At 36.7% G+C, this 21,498-nt stretch overlaps 1 protein-coding gene across 1 annotated transcript in view; it reads left to right on the top strand.

Annotated features, from left to right (window-relative positions):
• LOC108505097 (lipoxygenase homology domain-containing protein 1) overlaps nucleotides 1-21,498 on the top strand; it is a 127,943-nt gene that overhangs the window by 90,505 nt on the left and 15,940 nt on the right. The window contains exons 28-31 of the mRNA XM_017830776.1: nucleotides 3,649-3,901; nucleotides 9,643-9,884; nucleotides 12,371-12,497; nucleotides 14,118-14,266. Of these exons, the coding sequence (XP_017686265.1) occupies nucleotides 3,649-3,901; nucleotides 9,643-9,884; nucleotides 12,371-12,497; nucleotides 14,118-14,266 (771 nt within the window). The remainder of the gene's footprint in view (nucleotides 1-3,648; nucleotides 3,902-9,642; nucleotides 9,885-12,370; nucleotides 12,498-14,117; nucleotides 14,267-21,498) is intronic.

Below are 21,498 nucleotides of genomic sequence, written 5' to 3'. Positions count from 1 at the left end.
CCTATATTCATTTCTAAGCTCAGTCACTGGTTTACCTGGTGATCTGAATGTATGATTTTACTTTCCTTGTATCCTTTATTTCTCACTGTAAAATGAAGATCGTCAATAGTTTATGCAAGAATGAAAAGAGGGAAACATATATATATTTCAAGGAAGTTTAATTTCACTTTCATTTACTACTGAGGAAATTAAATATATCTTTTAAAAATATGCTTAATCTCTTTTCATAGCAATAACCTACTGCTAGATTCATAGCAGTATTTAGCGTTCTGGTGTCTAGTGAAATTACTCTGCATTGGGAGATGTTTAATAATTTGCCCATGGTCTTCCCCCCCAAAATATTTAGGCGTGTTTTTCTTTTCCTTTTCTTATAGTCTCTTGAAACCCTTTTTTTTTTTAAAGATGTTATTTTTGCAGAATCCTGCTCTCCTAGTCCAAAAAAAATAGGAAAAGGTTTGTGATATTGATTTTCTGGATTATATAATTAAAAATATAGGTTAATCCTTGGCATTTTTGAGGGCAAATGTTTAGAGGCAATAAGAAGAGTTAATAAAAGACATAAAGACACATAGCTGGTGACATAATCTAGAAAAGAGGTCTAAAAAGAAGTAATATACTTGGCACGTTCAAGGTGGTCGTTAATACAGAGTCAGTGGCACAGCTGTTTGTGTTAAAGAAGTCAGAGCCACTGCATTGAGTTAAGCAGCAGAGTGCTGTATCTTCACAAACAGATCCTTTGTTTTAGGGGAGCAGTTTTTGTGCTGTAGACAATGGAAGTGTTCTTCAGCTTAGGTATGTTGTGTATTCGTGCTCTTCATTGTGCGATAGGTTCTTGGGAAAGAGTTGAGCAGCGAGATGGCAAAAAGTTCTGATGATACTAAGCTAATAAATATGAAAGTTGGGGCAGAGATTGAAGAAGAACCTCATGCAGAGTGAATGAGTAATAAAATGGCAGATTAAATCATTGTAACTAAATGAAAAGCAGTGGCCGTGAGTGGAAAACCCCTTAAATTTTCATGCAAAATGATGGGCTGTGAAATAGGAAAATGACCTTACCACTAGGATAGCTTTGTGACTATGTCAGCCCAGTGCCCAGTAGAAGCAAAACAAAAGGAAAACAGAACAGATAAAATTTTTAGAAATTATTACAAAAAGGAAAAACCCAGCCACTTCAAGGCAGAAAAGGCAGTCATGCCTCCAAGTAAGTTCTCTGGTGCAGATGCATAAGAGATGCTGTGTTTTGTTCTGATTCACTTGTCTTAAAAAGTGCAAGAAGAATGTCAAGTGATATGAAATATCTTCCATACAAGAAACAATGAAGCAAACAAGTACTGTTTGGCCTGGAAAAGAGCTGATGAGAGGAAGGATGAGGGGGATAAGAAATATAAAATGGCATAGAGAAAATGAGCATTTCTATTTTCTCATGAAATACCAGGGCTCAAGAGCATTCAATGACACTTGCAGGTGGCAGACTCAAAACAAAAGGAGGTGGCTTTTTACACAGTGTGTAATTAATACATTTTACTTTCTGGCACAAGATGTTGCAGATGATAAAATGCATATTGGTGCAAAAAGCCATTGCACATTGTCATGGAAGACAACTTTCCACCGAGGGCTGTTAAGTGCAAAGACACTATCTCTGGCTCAGGCAATCTCTGAATCACAAATTGCTAAAGCCTGAGAGACTTTATATTCAAGAAGCATCTCTATATATTTGCCCTGTTTTTCAACTCTTCCCAAGAAATCTGTTAGTGGTAGCTGTTGGCAACACTGTCTTGGATTAGATGGATCTGCAATCTAAAATACTACTACTGGTCTTACATTCTTTATACGTAGAAGTACATCAATAAAAAAGTTGGAATGAGGTTTTAGTGAGAGTATCTAAGAATAGAAGGTGAAAGGAAGGAATGTAAAGGGCAAGCTGTCTTGAAAGACAAGACTACGTCAGCAGTATGCCTGGAAAATATGGAATGGACAGGCAAAGAAAATACAGTTAAGGAAACTTGAGACATCAAAAAAAAAGGATCTGTCTTGACTGATAAAGGACAGGAATATAAGGAAAAGCTAAGAGGGCAGAAAATTGAAATAAGCGTAAGAAAAAAGTGTGAAGTGGGTTTGCAAAACAGTTTAAATGAAATCATTTTGACTTTCATTAATTATACTTCCAATAATGTGTTCAATGTAATGTCTTTATACTAAAGGGAAAAAAAGAAATGCAATGACATCAACCAAAAGTACATTCTTGCTAATGCTGAGGGAGTAGGCAATTTAATGTATTATTATGAGAATTCATTGATAACAATGGGCAATTATGACCACTGTTGTCTAATGAATGTTAATTATTATCACAAAGAATGAAACTAATGATAGGTCCCTTTCTCAGATAGAGTTAGCTGTGAAGGAACATGAATATTAGCAATACAGGCTATTTCCTCTAAGTCAAGGGTCATGTAGACTGACAAGAAAATTATATTTGGCTTGGAACTACAAAGAATAAAATTAAAAAGCAATGAGTGCACCCAAAAAGTTGTTTGCAAGATGTTCCTCACAGATAGATCTTATTTTGGTCTACATATGCATTACATGCAGGAGTATAACTTGCCATGGTAACTGTTTGAGGAGATTGTAGATATAACAAGGTAAGAATGCTGGAAGTCCTAAGACTGTGATAGGAATAATAACTCCGATGTTTTCTTTTTCTGATCACATTGTAGAGAATAGTCTGACATAGACAGTAGAATGGACCAGATGACATAATTCTTTCTAAAAATCATCTCTTCCTTTGTTGCTTTCTGGTCCTCATGCTTTTTCCTGCCTGGTGGCAAACTGGTTGGCAACAAATAAAAATTATAGCGTCTGTTTCTACTATCCATCTGGGTTTTTTTAATGTCACCCACACACATGCCCATGTATCTACCCACCCACTCATATTATCTCTCACACAGAACACATTCATTCTCTCACTCACACAATTTATTCATCCCAACATGCACTAGTGCAGTTGCCATTTAGCTTTTGTTTACTGGTAGCCGCAGCAATATTTAAACAGATGTCTATTTACATCTGAAGAGCACATCAATTCTTGCCTGTATGCGTGCACAGCCTTAGTTATAGTTTCTACTGTCAGTATCTTCCTTTGTTTGCACAGTCATCAACAGTGTCAGTATTTCTGCTCAGAGTTGAATAATACGACGCTTCCCATTTGAAAAATAGGATGTCTTAGAAGGTAAATATTTGAAATATTTAAAAATAAAATGCCTTATCTAAACCAAGATTTAATTTACCAGGTCTCTTCTGATACTTGAAGCACTTGCTTTGTTTCAGTTATGAGGAAGTGGTTGAACTTTCATTTTCATGAGATTTCTGTAAGTTTTTTCCACCCAAAAATGTTGGATGTTTTTCATAATAAAGCCTGGTGTGCAGTGATCATGAAAAATTAAAAATGTACATATTCAAACATCCACATAGTTTCTGAACAAGGACTCCAAATATGAATGTCAGCCTATAATGCCTTCCCTTACTCTCAGAAAGGAAAAAATACTTCAGCATTGAAAGGAGTCTGCCTTTTCAAACACAATCTTCTCAAAGATGGAAGATAAAATATATGGTTTAATCAGTTTGCTATTCTTTTTACCTCTACTTTCTCAGGTTTGTATTTCTGAAATGAGAGCAGTAGACCTTGGACAGTTAAGCAAAGTCCTTGTTGAGCACCATAATGTGGGTTATGGAGCCGGATGGTACCTGGACCAAATTGTCATCCATGAATCAGGCAGGACTGACGACCAATATGTATTTCTTTGCCAACAATGGTTAGACAGTGGAGTTGGTGATGCACAGATGAAACGAACATTGAAACTTCTTGGAAAAGTTGGGAATGGAATGTTGACAGGAAAGATTTATGGTAAGGTCCAAAATCCTCAAAACTCCTTTCAACTTTTGTTTTAATTGTAATTTATAATATATTTTGGTTATTCTTGAGACTAAAACCAAACTACAGAAACAATATAGTTTGAATGTGAATTGCATCTCTCACACAAATTGTCTCTCTAAACACTTTCCTGAGCTGGTAAATACAATTACAATATTCAGGGAAGAAAGACTAGAGCAGAAGGGAGATATTAAGTGGTGGAGGCAATGAAGGAACTATGTTTTCAGTTGAAGCTAGAAAAAAAGCTGAAGCAGAAAGAGGTAGGTTGTTCCATATGGCAGTCAGTGCAGAGCAGAAGGCTCCTGCAAGTGATGAAATCAGAAGAAGAGATACAAAAATGCTTTTAGCAGAATGAGATTTTCCCGTATGTTCTTATATTTGCAGAAAGCATTTGCTTTTATTTGCAGTTTTCTCTTTTACTTATATCAGTGGCACAAATTCTTGCAAACAGCTAGTTGACCTGAACTCAATATCCTATTCTAATTGTTTATTTAAAAAACTACGAAAATTCAGAAACAAATTAGACAGTGAAAACATGATAAGTCTTTTATGCTTTGCCAGAGTATAGGATTTCTTAGCACTCTCACATATCTTTTTTGAAGAGGTGTAAAATGTTGGTTTGAGTCCATTTATGAAGTCTGAATCAGAACTGGTAGACCAAGCTATGTAAAGTTTAATCTGAAGGTGTGAATTTGCATTCTGTATCAGCCATTTTTTTAAACTGATCTTTATTAGTTTTTGTACTCCTGTATATTTCTTTTTATGTTCAGAGAGTTTTATATTACACGTAACTGCAGACAAAATTAGTTCACCTTTAGCCACCTGTAGTTAGTCCACTAGTGAATATCTCATATCAGCTAAGGAAACAGAAAAATAATGTCACTGAGACAACAGAACAGGATACCATGGAAATATAGGCATAGGATGAGCAGTTAGAGTAGTGTCAATTACAGAATAAGAAATAGCTGTATTGCACCACTGTGAGTACTCTAGGTCCCTAATAAGTAGATCCCATAGGTGTCCTACATAATCCACAGAGCAAGGCACACGTCTTCTGAGGGTAATTCAGAGCAGAAGCCCAAGGCTGGTCAAAATCTGTTACATCTTTCTTCACTGATAATGTAAAAAGTGAGAGAAATCTTGCATCCTTGTTTATGCACCTTGATTAGTGTCTGAATGTAATTGTTATGTTAAATGTAAAACCATTTTCTTTCCTTGGTTTCCCACATACACATACTCCTCAATAATCTAAGTTCAGACTTGCTAATAATTTCAAGTCTGTGGTTATCAATACTCAGGTCTGTATCTATTGAAAATCATTTCTGATCTGGGTGTATAAAACTCCAGAAATAATATGATAAGTAAGCAGAGAGCCTCTGAGAAATGGAGAATAAAAAGGCTGATCAGCAAAGAATGACCTTAGGGGTCAGAAAATTATTAAATTCCAAATTGAGTCAGATTTTATAAAAGAATTAAAACAAATAATAAAAGTTCTTCAACCATTTACTTATGAAAAGAACCTGGAAAGACGTGTAAATATGCAGGAACAATACAGTTCACACTGAAGGTGATGTAGGTAAAATCTCTAAAGAAATACAGTACTTTATCTCTCTTTTCATTAAGGAACTGTAATGTTGGCCTGAGGATCAAAAATATAACTACTAATGGGAATGCGGTTATTGGCAATCACCAAATCTGAAATGCAAAGAGAACTTCCAGTTTCATATAGTCAAACAGTGACAACCAGAACAGTCGTTAGTCCAGAATACTAAAGGAATTGGGAAACGAAGTAGCAGGACTAATAGCAAGGATTTAAAACAATTTGACGAAGACAAAAGGTATGACTTGACATTAATAAAGGTAATACCTCCCTCTAAAACATAGAAAGCATAATGTAGGTGAATATAGAATTAGTAATTGTTCACATGAAAAGCTTTATAACACACTTTGAAGAAAAGAATAGTTAAGATAATAGATGCAAATAGGAAATGTGAAAGAATGAACCTACTAAAGATAGGATGTAAAACAAGATGATACTCCAGAAATATTGTGCAGTAAGACAAATGTAATAACATCTAATCTGTCTAAATTTCAATACTTAATTTTATTTGCTTTATGGGAAATTATTAGGTAATCATAAGAAAGTGAAAAGTAGTAGTAAAGGAAGAATTGTAAAGGCCTGGAGAAGAGACAATGAATATGCTAATGAAATCTGTTGGTGCTACAAAGCTCCTATCAGTACTATCAGGAGATGACGAGGTTGTGTGATAAACTGAGAACTGGAGGAAAACAATGGTACTGAATTCTGTGGCAAAAAGCTTGTATACAGTTAGGTGTAAATCCAACTAGATATTTGAGCTCTTAATTCTGATACACTTTCCTAATTTCCATTGTGGTGTGCATGGGTTTTTTTCTGTTGTTGTTGTTGGTTTTTTTTGAATGAGGAAATAAGTAGTACCTTATAGTCTAAAAACTGTATTTGACCTGTGTCATCATGTTTTGTAATGATTTCTGCTACACACGTTCATCAGCAGGAGGACTACAAGAAATATCTGAGCGTGTTATATGATCACAGGATAATTTTTGAGGCAGTAATATGATGTGGCAATGGGGTTACTCTCACCCAGTAACGTATGGAGGCATTATCAGTTCAAATCTAAGTGATTTACTACCGCTACAGAGAAACCGTGATATTTCACCAGGAATGCTATGTGCAATTGTGGCCATCTGTGTCCAGAAGGACTGGTTCAAGCTGGAATAGCTCTAAAGAAGTTATGATAACTGAGAATATGGCAATTCTTTGTTGTGAAAGAGTGTTGAAAAAACTTGTCAGATTCAGAGTGACAAATTAAATGCTCAAAATGGACACAGTCATGATTTATAAAATTAATGGTGGTTTATACATCAAGGAGGGAGAAGTGTTATTTAAGCTAGCAAAGTTGTCATAAAAATAGATGGGTTTCAGCAGTCTGTTAATGCCATTCTGAGAGAATTAAGAGATTTCTGAGAAAGAAACAAAGAAAGAATAAATTTTTAGCATAGAACTCTTTGTGTTGTGTTGAACCTGGTTGGATACCAGATGCCTATCTAGGCCGCTCATCATTCCCTTCCTCAGCTGGACAGGACAGAAAAAACACAACAAAATACTTGTGGGTTAAGATAAGACAGACTCAGGAATTACTGTCACAGGCCAAACAGACTCGACTTGGGGAAATTAGCTGAATTTATTACCGATCAAATAAGAGTAGGATAATGAGAACCAAAACCAGATCTAAAAACACCTTACCCCTCTTGTTCCTGGGCTAAACTTCACTCCCAGTTTTCTCCATCTTCTCCTATCCAGCTTTTCAGGGGAACAGGAAATGGGGTTTGCGGTCAGTTCATCACATGTTGTCTCTGTCTCTCCTTCCTCTTCAGGAGGAGGACTCCACACTCTTCCCCTGCTTCAGCATGGGGTCTCTCCCACAGGAGACAGTCCTCCACAAACTTCTCCAAAGTGAGTCCTTCCAACAGGCTGCAGTTCTGCAAAAACTGATCCAGCATGGGTTCCTTCCTCAGGGTGCAGTCCTTCAGGAGCAAATCTGCTCCAGTGTGGACTCCTCTCTCCAAGGGTTGATAAGGTTTCCATGAGGTCGTGTCTTCCTTCAGACATCCGCCATCTGCTCCATCTTGGGGTCCTCCATGGGCTCCAGGTGGATCTCTGCTGCACTGTGGACATCCATGTGCCATAAGAGGACAGCTGCTTCATCATGGTCTTCACCATGGACTTCAGGGAAATCTCTGCTCCAGTGCCTGGAGAACCTTCTCACCCTCCTTCTGCACTGACCTGGGGATCTTAAGAGTTGTTTCTCTTGCATTTTCTCACTCTTTCCTTTTCCAGTTGCAACTGTGCAGGTCTTTTTTCCCCTCCTTTCTTAAAGACCTTATCCCAGAGGTGCTATCACTTTTGCTGATGGGCTCAGTGGCTTCTCACAAAAGCCACCCCTGAAATTCCCCTGCTATCAAAACCTTGCCATGCAAACCCAATATATTGTTTTATACTTAGTTAAAGAGAAGGAAGGAAACTGCTTTTAAATTGGATCTTGGCAGATTTATCAGAGATTATACAATTTAGTTTAGGTGTTACAGCAGCGTATGGCACTGTATGACAACAGGCATAATCCTTCCATTCACCCTTCCTGGGCAGCTATGCACTGATAGTTTAAAAGCTTAATATTTCTGTACTAAAGGGCTACAGTATCTTAGATTATGTCATAGGGGATATGATAAATTTTCATTTGACTTCTTTTTTTTCATGGATATCATTGGTTTCATTTACATTTTGTGTTCATAGATGTGAAAATGGTAGGTATTTAATATTATTCATCAAGTCATAACATTGAAGTTATTTTAGATGATTTTACAGATGGTGAGTACTAAATTTTTACCTTCACCAAGTCCTGGATTTATGGCACAGATTCTCGCCTGATCTAAAGTAATAAAACTTTACTAAACATAGTTATATTAGGAGACGATGACTTTTCTGTTATGATTAGGAAGTGAAGTTTGGAAGTTTATGGTTTCCATTATTCAAATAACCTGTTTTACAAAATAGCTACTTGAAATTATCAAATCCATACTTTGTCTTGCTTTGCATAAACAGAGCTAATGAAAATATTCCACTCATTTCTGCCACAGCCCAGGTGACCAAAGGCTCGGATTTTCATAATTTTTTAAAATTGAAACCGTGATTTTGGTAGCCCTGAATTTTCCATATATTCTATTTACAAATATCTATTGAAAATATTAAAGCTAGCTAAAGCAGTGAGATTTTTTTGATGGGTACAAGTTTCTGATCTTCAAAACTGTCTTAATGATTAAAGGTTTAACTAAATATCTGTTCCATTTAGAGTTGCAGAAATTACTTAGCAGCCTACCCAGTATCAGTGTGGAGTCCTTGTGAGTCTTCCGGGGACTGTCAATTCATCTATAATGCTTAAGAGACTAAATGCTTCAGACAACACCTAGTGAAAATACTAGTTGAGTGTTTCCTGTGTCTGTAAAGTAGACAAATCTATGAGCTGTTATACAGGACTATTTTTAAACTCTCAGCAAACATCAGTTCTTCACAGAAGAAATAGACAAAGTTTTGTACTTTGCTGTCATGATAATTGTGGTGATCTGTGATAAAAATATCACATTTCGAGCTTTGAACCAGTTTACCTAATCACATTTATTGTGATTTGTTGTGTTTATTATAGTATACATGGAGCAAATTTTAACATGTTCATTTAAGTAAATCCTCAAAAAGTTAAAATGAAAAAATACTGACCAGTAGTATCTAGTAAAATATATGGTGCTTTTGAATGGTGATCAGTATGGAAAAATATTTAAATATTTAAAATCATAAGAGGAAACATTTACAAAGGGGAAAAAAAATCAACAGATTGGCATGGCTCTTCATAAGTCTCGAATATGGAACTGGCTGTCTTATCCACACACTTCTCTTGGACTGGCCCATCTCTAAAGGGTCAGGTACTGCTGTGGAAGGGCTGCTGTCCAAATTTGCTTCTCACTAAATCAATGACAGTAAGTGTACCTGTTACATACCAATATTTGAGCTCAGTACAAAACTGGGAATCTGTTGCTAGTCATTCACTAACTTAGCCTGTTACAAATTGCTGTATTTTTTTTGATATTTAGCAAACCTATTAAATTTCTTTTCTTTTCAACAGGGACTTGGGATGTCCTTGTTACAACTAGTGATATTTCTTCTAATTCCATGAACCCTAAAATGTCTCTAACTGTATGTGGTGAAAAAGGAAACTGTACTTCAGTGATATTCCCCAAAGGATCCCTTAAAAAAGAACAGATTTATGAGACTTCTATTGAACTAAGTAAGAAATTTAATACTATATTCAAAGTTCGCTTAGAAATTGAAGAAGCTGGAGAAGGAGAAACTTGGCATTGCCGTGAGGTAAAAACTAAAATCTAAAGCAATTACTTATTGTGCCTCTATTATTTTTATTTTATTTCCATATGCTGTAGTTATGGCTTCCAGTTTTCAGTTTTGTCTGAAATTACATAATTTTTAATTTACAAAACTTACACCATTTGTAGAGTGGTAACTCCAGAGATTGCTTAAAACACTTTCTAGGATAGTGATGAATAACAAAAATCTTGTAAACTTGGATGGATTTCTGGAGGGCATGTATACAGATGTGCCATCATCCGTAGTATATCCAGTAGTGTCTTTTCAGAACTGTACCCACTGGCATCCATTGCAATATTTACATAACTCCAAATTGGCTGTTACATGTTGTAGACTCAGTGATCCAAGGCAAATAATTAAGTTAGACACTAGGAATGCATTTCGATGAAAGTATCTGCCTTTTAAGTTGGCATGTGAATAAAAGAAGTGAATAGCAAAAGTGACAATCTTTATTCTGATGTCCAAGATGCTGAAGCTAAAATCTGACATCACACTGAAATTGCTGTAGCACTTCACTATACAAAAAAAAAAAAATCTTTATCTTGTTATGCTGGCAAAATAAAAAGAATTCTAAAGGAACGGGTCATCTTCTTTCAAATTGCAGAAACACTTTTGTCCATTCATGTTTTTGGTTTGTTCTCATTAAAAGCTGGAGAAAAAGTAATTTTCCTGTGCAGTACATGATATTAGTGAGCTGAGCCCTCTGACATTTAAATGGTAGGCAGGTTGTTAATTTCATCTTCCTAGCCAGATGAAATAGTCATCCAACAAATATATCAAAATTAAGACTGCTTCTGGAGTATTTTAGGAGACAGTGGATCACAGTAAAAATTTCAGAACAGAAACTTGGCAGTTGAAAACAGTGACATCTATTCGTCTGCTTTACTTCATTAGCTCAGGACAATGATTCAAAGCTTAGTTAGAAAAAAATCAGCATCATTTATGTAAGTAAGGAAAAGATGCATATTTACCTTAGATAGAAGTAAAAGGCAGAGAAAGAAATTATAAATTTCCCTTCTTTGGGATACATGTAAATTATCTGGGTTTTAGGAAGACATCTCTTATTCCATGGTTTTTATAGCAAGACTGCCTGAATCCTTTTACTAGGATTCAACTAGGTTGGTATAGGAGATTGTAGATAATATCTATTATAAAAGACAGGTTACCAGTCTATTTACACTGCTGGTTAGGATCAGTGTGGTCGTTTCTATGCTATTTTATTTTGATTTTACAATATTGCACCTCCAGAGAGTCTGAGATTTCCCTCTATCAAAAGTAATGGAAAGAGTAGCTCGTTGAATTCCATGTATAGATTTAGGATTCATTCTTATAACCATAACTACAAACTAATTATCTTGATGTTGTTGAGGAAATTGAAAACAGTATAAAATAAGGTCCAGAACGAAATTAATGCTTTATTTCTGCAACAGTTTTATTCTTCCTTCTTTAAGTTCTTGAAAAAATAAAGCACAGTAAATGAAATCTGAGTTTCAAGGAAGTGTTCAGGAATGTAGATATTATTGTGAAAGGGAAATTGTGCCAACATTATACTTCAAAGTACATTTAAAAAAAATCTTTTCAATGTGTCTGTCATAATGAAAAATAATAAGAGTCTTTTGAAGACAAAATATTGCTACCGTCTCCCACTGACAATTCCTAACCAAAGATGGTTTTGCTTATTGGGTTAAAGTTTGGACATTTTAGTGAGTTAGGTCATGAAGAATTGTATGAGTGAACTATCTGTGCCCTTTTCAAAGCAGGTTTACTTTGTGCAACTTTTCTTTCAAATATGTTGTCTGGTTGATCTTTAAATAGCTTAAAAAATGGAACTTCATATTTTAGTGTAGCTGGTAGTACCATAGTGTAAGTTATCTCCTTATTAAAATATGTTTTCTTATAGGAGGAATAAGCTGCTTAGCTCAGGAACAACATGTGTATAAACATTAGTTTATACACAGAATTTCACAAAGAATAAGAATACTTAGTATGATACATATATGCTGATATATACATGTGCCCTAAAGCATTCCTAATTTCTGTTTTTCAGTTTTTTCCCAGAAACACTTCTTTTTCTCTCTCCTCTTAGAATTAGAAAACATTCTGCACTGAAAAATATTGTGGCATATTGACATTTCTCACAAGCTGAAATGTGCTCACTTCTTTTTCTTCCATATGCTGGATGAATAAGATACACGAAGGAATCATTTTTGAACAATTCTAAATATTTTGTCCCTTAATGTAGTCTCTACAGCAATAATGTTGACAACATTTTGATTATCTTTAATTGGGAAAGGTATCTATTCCTTCTCATTCAACAGGTTGCTTTCAAAAATATTTTAGAAAGGATTATTTCCTTTTATTTTTTAAATATTGAGATGATGTGTCAAAGCTGTTTAATAGTTTACCTTTTGCTATAGTTTGCATTAGAGTGCAACAGATGCTGAAATTATTTGTTTTTGCTCTTTGCTAAGGTAAAGCTTCAACATAGAGAAAGTAAAAATGTTCTAGAATTTCCATTTTGTCACAACTTTGCTGATGAAGAAGGAGGAAGAGTGACTGAGCTTCCAGTTCTCACAGCAGGATCTCCTTTTCCAGCAGGTTTGTCACAAATCAGAAACACTGGAAAAGGTTGGTCAGTGACAATGGTTGATTTTCAGAGCAGTCCAAAGGATTTAGCAGATATTTTCTACTTATTTCAGCCCGGTGATGCATGGCTAGGTCCAGTCCTTTCCAGTGCTTAAAAAACAGTCTCTCAGATCCCATAACTGAGCATTGTGCATTCAAGTCTGATTGGTATCAGTTTGTGACACATAAAAGAACAAGCATATGGCACTGAAACTATTATAAAGGTTTTGAATAGTACTCAGAGTTCAGCTTTTTCTCAACAATATGATTTGGTTCTCTCCCAGAGTAAAGAAGGGAAATCCAGAGGAAATAACTCTTATACTGTAATTTCAGATAAGAAGGAGATCCATGGCCCCTCACAACCGAAATGTTCTGTTTGCGTTCCCAGAATTTCAGGCCTTCTTTTTCTGTGACCTAGCAGTTGTATGTCATCAAACTCCATCAGAGTTGTGCTAGATCACCTCAAGACAGGATATTTTTAGTTTACTCTGTGTTTCTTACAAGGCTTTATAGCCAAAGTTAGAGAAGGTTAGAGAAGAACGGAGGAGTTCATGTCCTAAATGTATATTCTACCATGAGAATATCCCAGTCTCTTCCAGAAGTTAAGGGTTTAAATCAAGCACAAGTAATCTGTATATTCCTTGCCTTTTCTGCTGTGCTTTCAAAGTTAGCGTCAAACAAAGCACTTAGGCAGAAGGTTCTTGAATATGAATTTGAAAAGAATACTGCTGGGATATTTCCTGGGAAGGCTCTTTGCTTTTAAATACTTCTAAAATTTATTTCTTTAGGGAAGAACACAGATGCTTAAATCTTTACAAATGCTGCTCCTCTTTCTGAGGAGCATTTAACATGAGGACAGATACTCTTTTCTTAACCCTCTCACATTTTTTTTCTCTTTTTCAATTGAATATTTTAGGGATGTGACTTCTTTCTTATTTTGGGGGCCAGGTCACCAGTGTGTTATGCATTTCTTTGGGCATACAAACAGGTGCTTTACATAAGCAGCTATTCAAGAAATGCTCAGCTGAAGAGTTGTAAGATGACATGTCAGAGAAATACTGTGTGTTCTCTGACATGTCATCTCCTCAGCTGAGGCCAGTAACTGCAATGGGTACAGTTTAGAGCTGCCAGCCTCTGACTGAACCATGATCCAGAGGAAATGCAAAAGTTACTGTCTTTCTGGCAAATATCAGCTTCATTTGAACTCCATAAGGCTCAGAGCAGAGATGAGCTTGTTGAGTGATTTAGCATAGCCTAGGAACTATTTAATTGGAATGTTATGTATTTACTTGCATACAAGTGGTGATTGAGTACTGTTTACATCTTTTTATACCAATTTGTGATATTTTATTTCATTTTTTCTTCTGCCTGCCTTTCAGGCCAGGTCAAACTATTTAGCTTATTATTCCTTATAATAGTGGTTCTTAAATTCTAATTACAATGCTTCTATGTGCTTTTCTAAGCATTACAATATAGTCTTCTGATCACACTGGGTAGGATGAGAAATAAAAATATAAGAGTAGTAATTTATTAAATGATGTATTTTTTAACTGATTAAGGTTTGGTAAACCATTAATCTCTTTTTCCCCACAGTGAAAAGCTATGTTCTCTACATCACCACGGGTGCTACCCCTGGGTCAGGAACAGATGCAGATGTATATGTCATGCTGCAAGGCCCACTGGGAGATACTGGCAGAAGAAAGCTAATCAGAAAAGGAGATGACAATTTCACTAAAGGAAAGGTATACTTATAGTTTCTGCATTATATTTTTCACTTTTAGAGCTCAGTCCAATTCATGTGGACTTAACGGCAGTAGGGCAGTCTACAAAGTCCAGTTTGCAATGCTTTGTAATTGAAAGTATCTCTATCTTATGTGGGAAATACTGATATTTATATAGCTAATGTTAACAATAAGTGCAAGTAATAAATTGATTATATCAAGTGCTTTAAGATTCAATTTTGTGAATATTGAAGGTCTTCAGTGACATGCCAGTGGTTTTCCTGCATATTTGCTTCACAATAGAGCCATAAAGAGGCTCAATTTCCTTTTAATACGTCTTTTCTTCTCATGCCATTCTTCAGACTGTGGCATCTTTCCCTGGCTTCTGCTGCCTACCCCTCAGTCTGGGTCTTGGTCTCTCTCCAGACGGTCAGACACTACCTTCCATAATTTTCTTAGGTCTACCAAGAGTGTAATTTATTCGCTGTGCAGGAGTGAGTCTTGTAGCTGGTAGACATAGACCAGTCAAAGACCAATATAGCTTCCAGAGATAAATTTCCCTGTTGCATTGTCAGCATAAAAAGAAATTAGAGGGAATTTGGGTACTCAGTGTGCTTCAGAAACATAGGTAGATTTACTGCAAAACGCATGTCTTTGACATAAAACCTAGTCCCTGTTGGGAGCTCTGGACACAGGGAGTGAAATTTTCAGCTAAAAAAAATCACAAGATATTTTAACCATAGAATAAATAAATTATCTCTGTTTACTGTGGCTCTTTATTTGAAAACAAATTTTAGGATTGAAATAATTTAATAAAGATTCTGAAACAAACATCTGCTATAGAAAATTTGGGTTGGAATAGTTAAAGTTTATAAAAAAAACACCTGTGGCTTGCAACCATTCAGAAATGCTGAATATAATGTAAAATATATTTTACATTAGACAGTGCTACCTGTGTGTGTGTGCCCTGATACCTTTCTGAAATCTCAGTGAATATTGTGACCACGATATTCTAACATATCTCCCTTTCAGAAATAACATGCAGTAAATTATTTCTTTCTGTTGATGTTGGCTGCCAAACAAATGAGAGTTTCTCCAAGGATGCAGCCTTCCAAGTAAGTGTAGACTGATAACCAAAGCAGAGGCATGATATGTGTGATTAGGAGGACCTCAGATATTAACTACCCCCAGCCTCATCAATTTAGTGGGAATTGAAAATGGGTATTGTCTTTCCGGATTTCACCTACTTGAAATACTTGTTCATAAGAAAATTTGGAGAGTTTAAATATCTTTAAGCAACTAAATACTTGCAGATAAAGGTACTCAGCTTTGATAAAGTCATATTTGTTTTCCCTAATTCTGACATTCAGATTATGGTTTACTGATAAGATGATTTAACTGAATTTTAGACCTGTGGTCCTTTTGTCCTCATAAAGTTTTACTGGATTTCTCCTTAAATCATAGTTACACAAGTGTGCAATCTGATTTCTAGACTAGCAGCTTTTAATGAAGAGGGACCAGGGATGCACATCCAGAAATGTTACCTACGAAAACAGAAGTGAACCACAAAGATTTATAACCTGGAGGGTATTTTTATAGTGTTTGCATCTATTTCACTGTGGCTTAGAATTTTTCTGTTTTACGGAGTAAGATGCAGAGTTGGCATGCAGCCATCTCTTCATTACTTATTTGACATTTTATAGGAGCAGTGTGTGAATGTAACACAGTATTCTTATATTTCTAATTTTAGATATCAGCATTTGAATATTTTAGGGTCCTAAAAAGAAATTGCTTGTAGATAAGTAATAGAGAAACACATAAAAGTCTTGATTCACTCTTTGTTCTGTGAAAATAAATTAAAGGTATCTGGTTAATTGAAAATTGTAAAATGATTCTGCAAGCAAGACTCCTGCCTTTGCAGCAACATTTTGTTCGTGACATGTTTTGGAAATCTCCCAATGTTTTCCTCCCTTTACAAGTAATCTCCGAAAAGACTCTCAAGTGTAGAATGTCTCTTTCTACACCAGCCCAATCACATATTGAGCCAAGCACCCCTGCAGTCAGAGAGTCTGCACTTGGTGGTTTAGGGGATTTGGAGTATAACAGGCAGAATTTGCATTCTGAATCTTAACAGTTGTTCTGACATTTTAAAATGTGCTTTTCCTTGCAATAATTTTCCCCTTGACTATACAGTAACAGCTAGTGAACTGGAACAGTGTTTCTGTTAGAAATCACATAAAAATATGGTGTTAGTCTCACAGAATGTCAGGGCTGCTACAAGCAACAGTTTAGCTATGCAGAAATACATAGAAATGTTTAAATATTCAGTGAACTTTGCAGTGGATTGGAGATACTCTTCTCTCATTTAACAAGTCTTTTATTTTCATGAGCTGAGTTACATGACAGTAAAAAAGTGAATTAGCTTCTTATATCTGAAAAGTTGCTTAGTGCCTTTCCAAAGTCCTTAAACCTGTGAAACCATCAGAGAACTGGTAGATAAAGTAATGTGCATGATATTATTAATTCACCAGTAAGCGCCCTATAGCTCACCCTGAGAGAGAGCAGCACTGTCACTGAGAGAGCTGAGCTTCTGGTGATCTACTCAGACAAATGGACGTGAATATTTGTGCTGCAAGAACCGTATTCTTCCAAATTGTTATGACATTGATGCCTTGTTTGATGTTCTTCTAAAAACTGTAAGGATAGACAAAGCAATCTCAGCACACTTCTTCATGCAGTTCAGTTTTCATGAAATCCTAATAGTATTTACTCATACTTCACGAGTCAGTTTAAGTCTGATAAATGTTAAGTGCTACAAACACTTTTTTTGACCAAGTATACTCAACACAGACATTCTGTGAAAAACAGGGCCCAGTTTTAGAAAATCCTTACTGCTTCTTGCACTCAACATTTTTCAGCAAATGTAAGTCTTTGTGCTTTTTTATATGGTCTTTGATAGACTTTTTGTACACTGTCATATGGCTGTAAGTTACCCACAAATTTCCTCTTTGAGAATGTGGGGTTTTTTTTAGTTCAGTTCCATCAAAGCCAGTAAACTACACTGACTATGTTATGACTGATATTTAAGTATTTTAATCTAGGTTTTATGAAAGTAACCAGTATTTTAAGTACTCCAACTTACTGAAGCACTAAAATCTCTGAGAATTTTTACTTCATTCTATTAGTATTTGAAAAGATATATCCTTTATCCTGCCCTATATTTAGACATCAACTGCTCAGGTTGGTACCATGGTAACTGCAGCACATACAAAAATTGTCAGTGAGAGGTGACTGTTAGTGTTCAGTTTCAGTACTCACAGATTAAGCATTGACAATTAAAAAAAAAAGCTTCAGGAAAAATCATTGTGCACCAGAATACACTAAGACAGGTCAGAATGTGGGACAGTGTACTAAGACCACTAGTAGGAAACCAGTATTTGCATGTAGTGTTGACATCCCATCACAACAAGAGTGCTGCTAATTTGTGAATGCAGAAAAACCTTCTCTTATGGAAAGGATGTCTGACATAATGATTAAATAATTGCAAAATGCCATTGATCCAAATGTATTAATCATAGTGGTAGGCTGTTGGCCAAGTTAATGTTGTACAGAAGTGAACACTAAATCAGTCTGGTCATCATAGAACCATAGAATTGTTTAGGTAAAAAAGACCTTTAAGATCAAATCCAACCATTAACCCAGCATTGCCTGGTTCACCACTGTGGCCCTGAGTGCCACATCTACACGGCTTCTAGGGACAATGACTCATCCACTTTCCTGGGCAGCCTGTTTCAAAGCTTGAAGCCCCTTTTGGTGAAAAAAGTTTTCCTAATATTCAATCTAAACCTCCCCTGGTGCATTTTGAGCTTGCGCAATTGCTGATTACATGGCAGAAGACACCAACACCCACCTGGCTATAGCTTGCTTTCAGGTGGTTGCAGAGAGTATCCTTTTCTCCAGGCTAAACAGCCCCAATTCCCTCAGCCACTCCTCACAGAACTTGTGTTCCAGACTCTTTAACACCTTTGTTGCCCTTCTCTGGACACACCCCAGTTCCTCAGTGTCTTTCTCACAGAGAGGGGCCCAGAACTGGACACAGGATTCGAGGTGTGGCCTCACTAGTGCTGAGTACAGGGGGATTGTCACTGCTGTGGTCCTGCTGGCCACGCTATTTCTGATACAAGCCAGAATGCCATTGGCCCGCTTGGCCACCTGGGCACACTACTGGCTCACGTTCAGCAGCTGTCGATCAGCACCCCCAGGTCTTTTCTGCCAGGTATCTTTCCAGCTGCTCTTCCCCAGTCCTGTAGTGCTGCATGGGGTTGTTTTGACCCAAGTGCAGGACGTGGCACTTGGCCTTGTTGAACCTTGCACAATTGGCCTTGGCCCATTGATCCACCCTGTCCAAATCCTTCCTGCCCTCCAGCAGAACAACACTCCCATCTGACTTGGTGTCATTGAGGACTGACTGAGGGTGCACTCAATCCCCCCATTCAGCTCATTGATAAGTGTATCAAATAGGATTGGCCCCAGTACTGACACCTGGGGAACGCTACTATTGACTGGCCACCAGCCAGATGTAACTCAATCCACCACCCCTCTCTGGGCCTGGCCATACAGACAGTCTTTTACCCGGGGAACAGTACACCTGTCCAATCCATGAACAGCTATTTTCTCCAGGAGAATGCTGTGGGAAATGGCATCAAAGTCTTTCTTAAAGTCCAGCTAAACAACACTCACAGCTTTTCCTTCATCCACTACTAAGGTTGGTCAAGCAAGACCTTCCTTTCATAAAACCGTGATGGCTGGGCATAATCCTCTGATTGTCTTGCATGTGTCATGTGATGACACTTGAGATGATCTGCTCCATGACCTTCCTTGGCAGGCCTATAGTTCCCCAGATCCTCATTACAACCCTTGTAGATGGACATTTGCTAACTTCCTGTCAACTGGGACTTTTCCAGTTAGCTGGGATTGCTGGTAAATGATGGAAAGTGGCTCAGTGTGCACTTCTGCCAGCTCCCTCAGTACCCTTGAGTAGATCGCTTCCAGCACCATGGACTAGTGTGTCTAAGTGCTGCAGCAGCTTGCTGGCCATTTCCTCTTGGATTGTGGGGGCTTCATTCTGCTGCCTGTCTCTGTCTTACAGCTCAGGGGGTTGTGTATCAGGAGAACAACTGGTCTTGCTATTAGAGACTGAGGCAAAGAAGGCAGTAAGTACCTCAGCCTTTTCCTCATCCTTTGCCCCCCCTGTTGGTGGCACTCCTGGTTGCTTGCACTCCTTCAGGGCTTCTTCTCTACATGTAGGGAGCTTGGCCACCATTGGTCCTAGCCCCATCCTGTGAGCTGCTCTAGTTTGAGCTGTGGACTCTTGGGGGCTCTCTCTGCTCCCTCTGTGGTTCCCCCATTTCGGGAAACTCCCCTGTGCACCACACTGCAATGCTCAGCTGCTGACCGTGCCAGCACCAGAGACGCTCGGCTTGGCAACTGAGTGCTAGTTTTGGTTACACCGTGTTTCAATCCATTGAGCAGAAGGACTAATCAGATGGGAACTAGGAAAATATGGGATACATTCTTAGTGAAGGTGGTGGAGGTTGCCAGAAACTGTGAGGAGAAAAGTAGAAAGAAAGAATATCATTAAAGCTTTGTGTAATCCTAGAAGACAGTGACAAATATCTGAGTAACGTGCAGTTCTCAGCGATACCTCCAGGATGGCATTTCCCAGTCTCTATTTACAGTCAGTAAGAGATTTATAAGGGGCAGAGTTAGAACATACCATTGCAATCACCTAGCTTGCCTTCACAACACTGTCCAATGAATTGGAGATATGTGAATAATTAATTTGGTTTCCTGACATTTGCAGGGAAAGAAAACATGTCAAACTTTGTTGCAAAAAAATAAAAACTGGACAAAACTAATTAAAGCTAAAATTAAATACAAGAAAGGGGTACTGTGTTCTGTCTTTGTAAAGCTCAAAAATAAATCACATAAATGACATTTCTAAGTCTGAAGTACTTGTCACTTAGTTTTACTTGCCTCTATTGTACACATTTGTCCTAACATGATGGTTTGAGCATCTGCTTCAGAAAGAGAGTGAAGTAGATGCTTCCAGGAGATGGTTACCTTCTCTCTTCATTTGGACATTTATCTTAAAATGAAATTAGTTATCCTCAGAGACTTTTTGCTGCTTTTGCAAGATTTTGCAGGGAAATTTTCTCACTATATGGACTTATTTTAGATAGACCAAGTTGGGTACATGAATTTTATGCTGTATTCATTTCAGTTTTTTAATAAACAAGATAATTTTAAAATGCAACTAACTTTATTAGCTTGATGTATCAAAAAATCTTAAAGTAGTTATGGTCAATGCAAGTCTGCATTTTTCAGGAAATAAAATATTCAATCATTTTCCTCAATGTAGCAAGAACTAAATTAACTTCAATTTAAGTTAAATAGTTTAGCCAATATCCCTAACAGAATGAATGGCTACCAATCATGAAATTTACATCCAGTTGGACAGTTGTTTCAAACCTTAAATATCCTTTTTTTTTTTTTTTTACATTTTAGAGATTCACATTATTTTCTAAATTTGTCAAACTTTAACTTCCAGGAACTGAACTGAATCACACTTTTGACTGTTAGCCTGGATAGCTCTCTTACTAAACTTTTACTGCCTTTGACAGTATTTAGGACAATTAGCAAATCAGTATGCCTTTGACGAGTTAGATTATTCTGCTTGATTCATGGAAAGAAAGGCTTTCCAGTGATTTATTAACTCATAAATCTTTTCAGAGTACTCTTCAATTTAACATCCTACTTCTTAAAGTCATAACCAGAGATTGTATTTGCATAATCTCTAAAATCTTGTTTTCTTCCAGATAACTCAAGAAAATACTAAAGAGCATAAGCTTATTAACTGGCCTCACTGTAATGAAATGTGCTTGAAAATATTCTGTTTACAGCTGCACTTGGAGACATACAAGTTAGATATTTTATTATCCCATTATTATATTAGATTATGGTGTCTTAATCAAAATATTATACAATCATATGCATTACTGAAGTTGAAGAAAAATACATCCATCCTCTTATCTTTGCCTGTTAAACCAGATCTCAAATTTGGACCTCTAGTAATCCAATAATCAGGCTGCATTAGATGGGTTTGAATCTGTCCAGAGTTATGGCTGTCTTTTGTGGGTTATTCGTTTATGTTTTGTTGTTGTTTTGTTTTGTTTTTTAATTTCTATTGTGTA

The sequence above is a fragment of the Lepidothrix coronata genome, unplaced genomic scaffold (assembly GCF_001604755.1).
Source record: "Lepidothrix coronata isolate B3197 unplaced genomic scaffold, Lepidothrix_coronata-1.0 Scaffold6, whole genome shotgun sequence".
Classification (NCBI taxonomy): Eukaryota; Metazoa; Chordata; class Aves; order Passeriformes; family Pipridae; genus Lepidothrix; species Lepidothrix coronata.
This window is presented reverse-complemented; position numbering and strand designations above follow the sequence as displayed.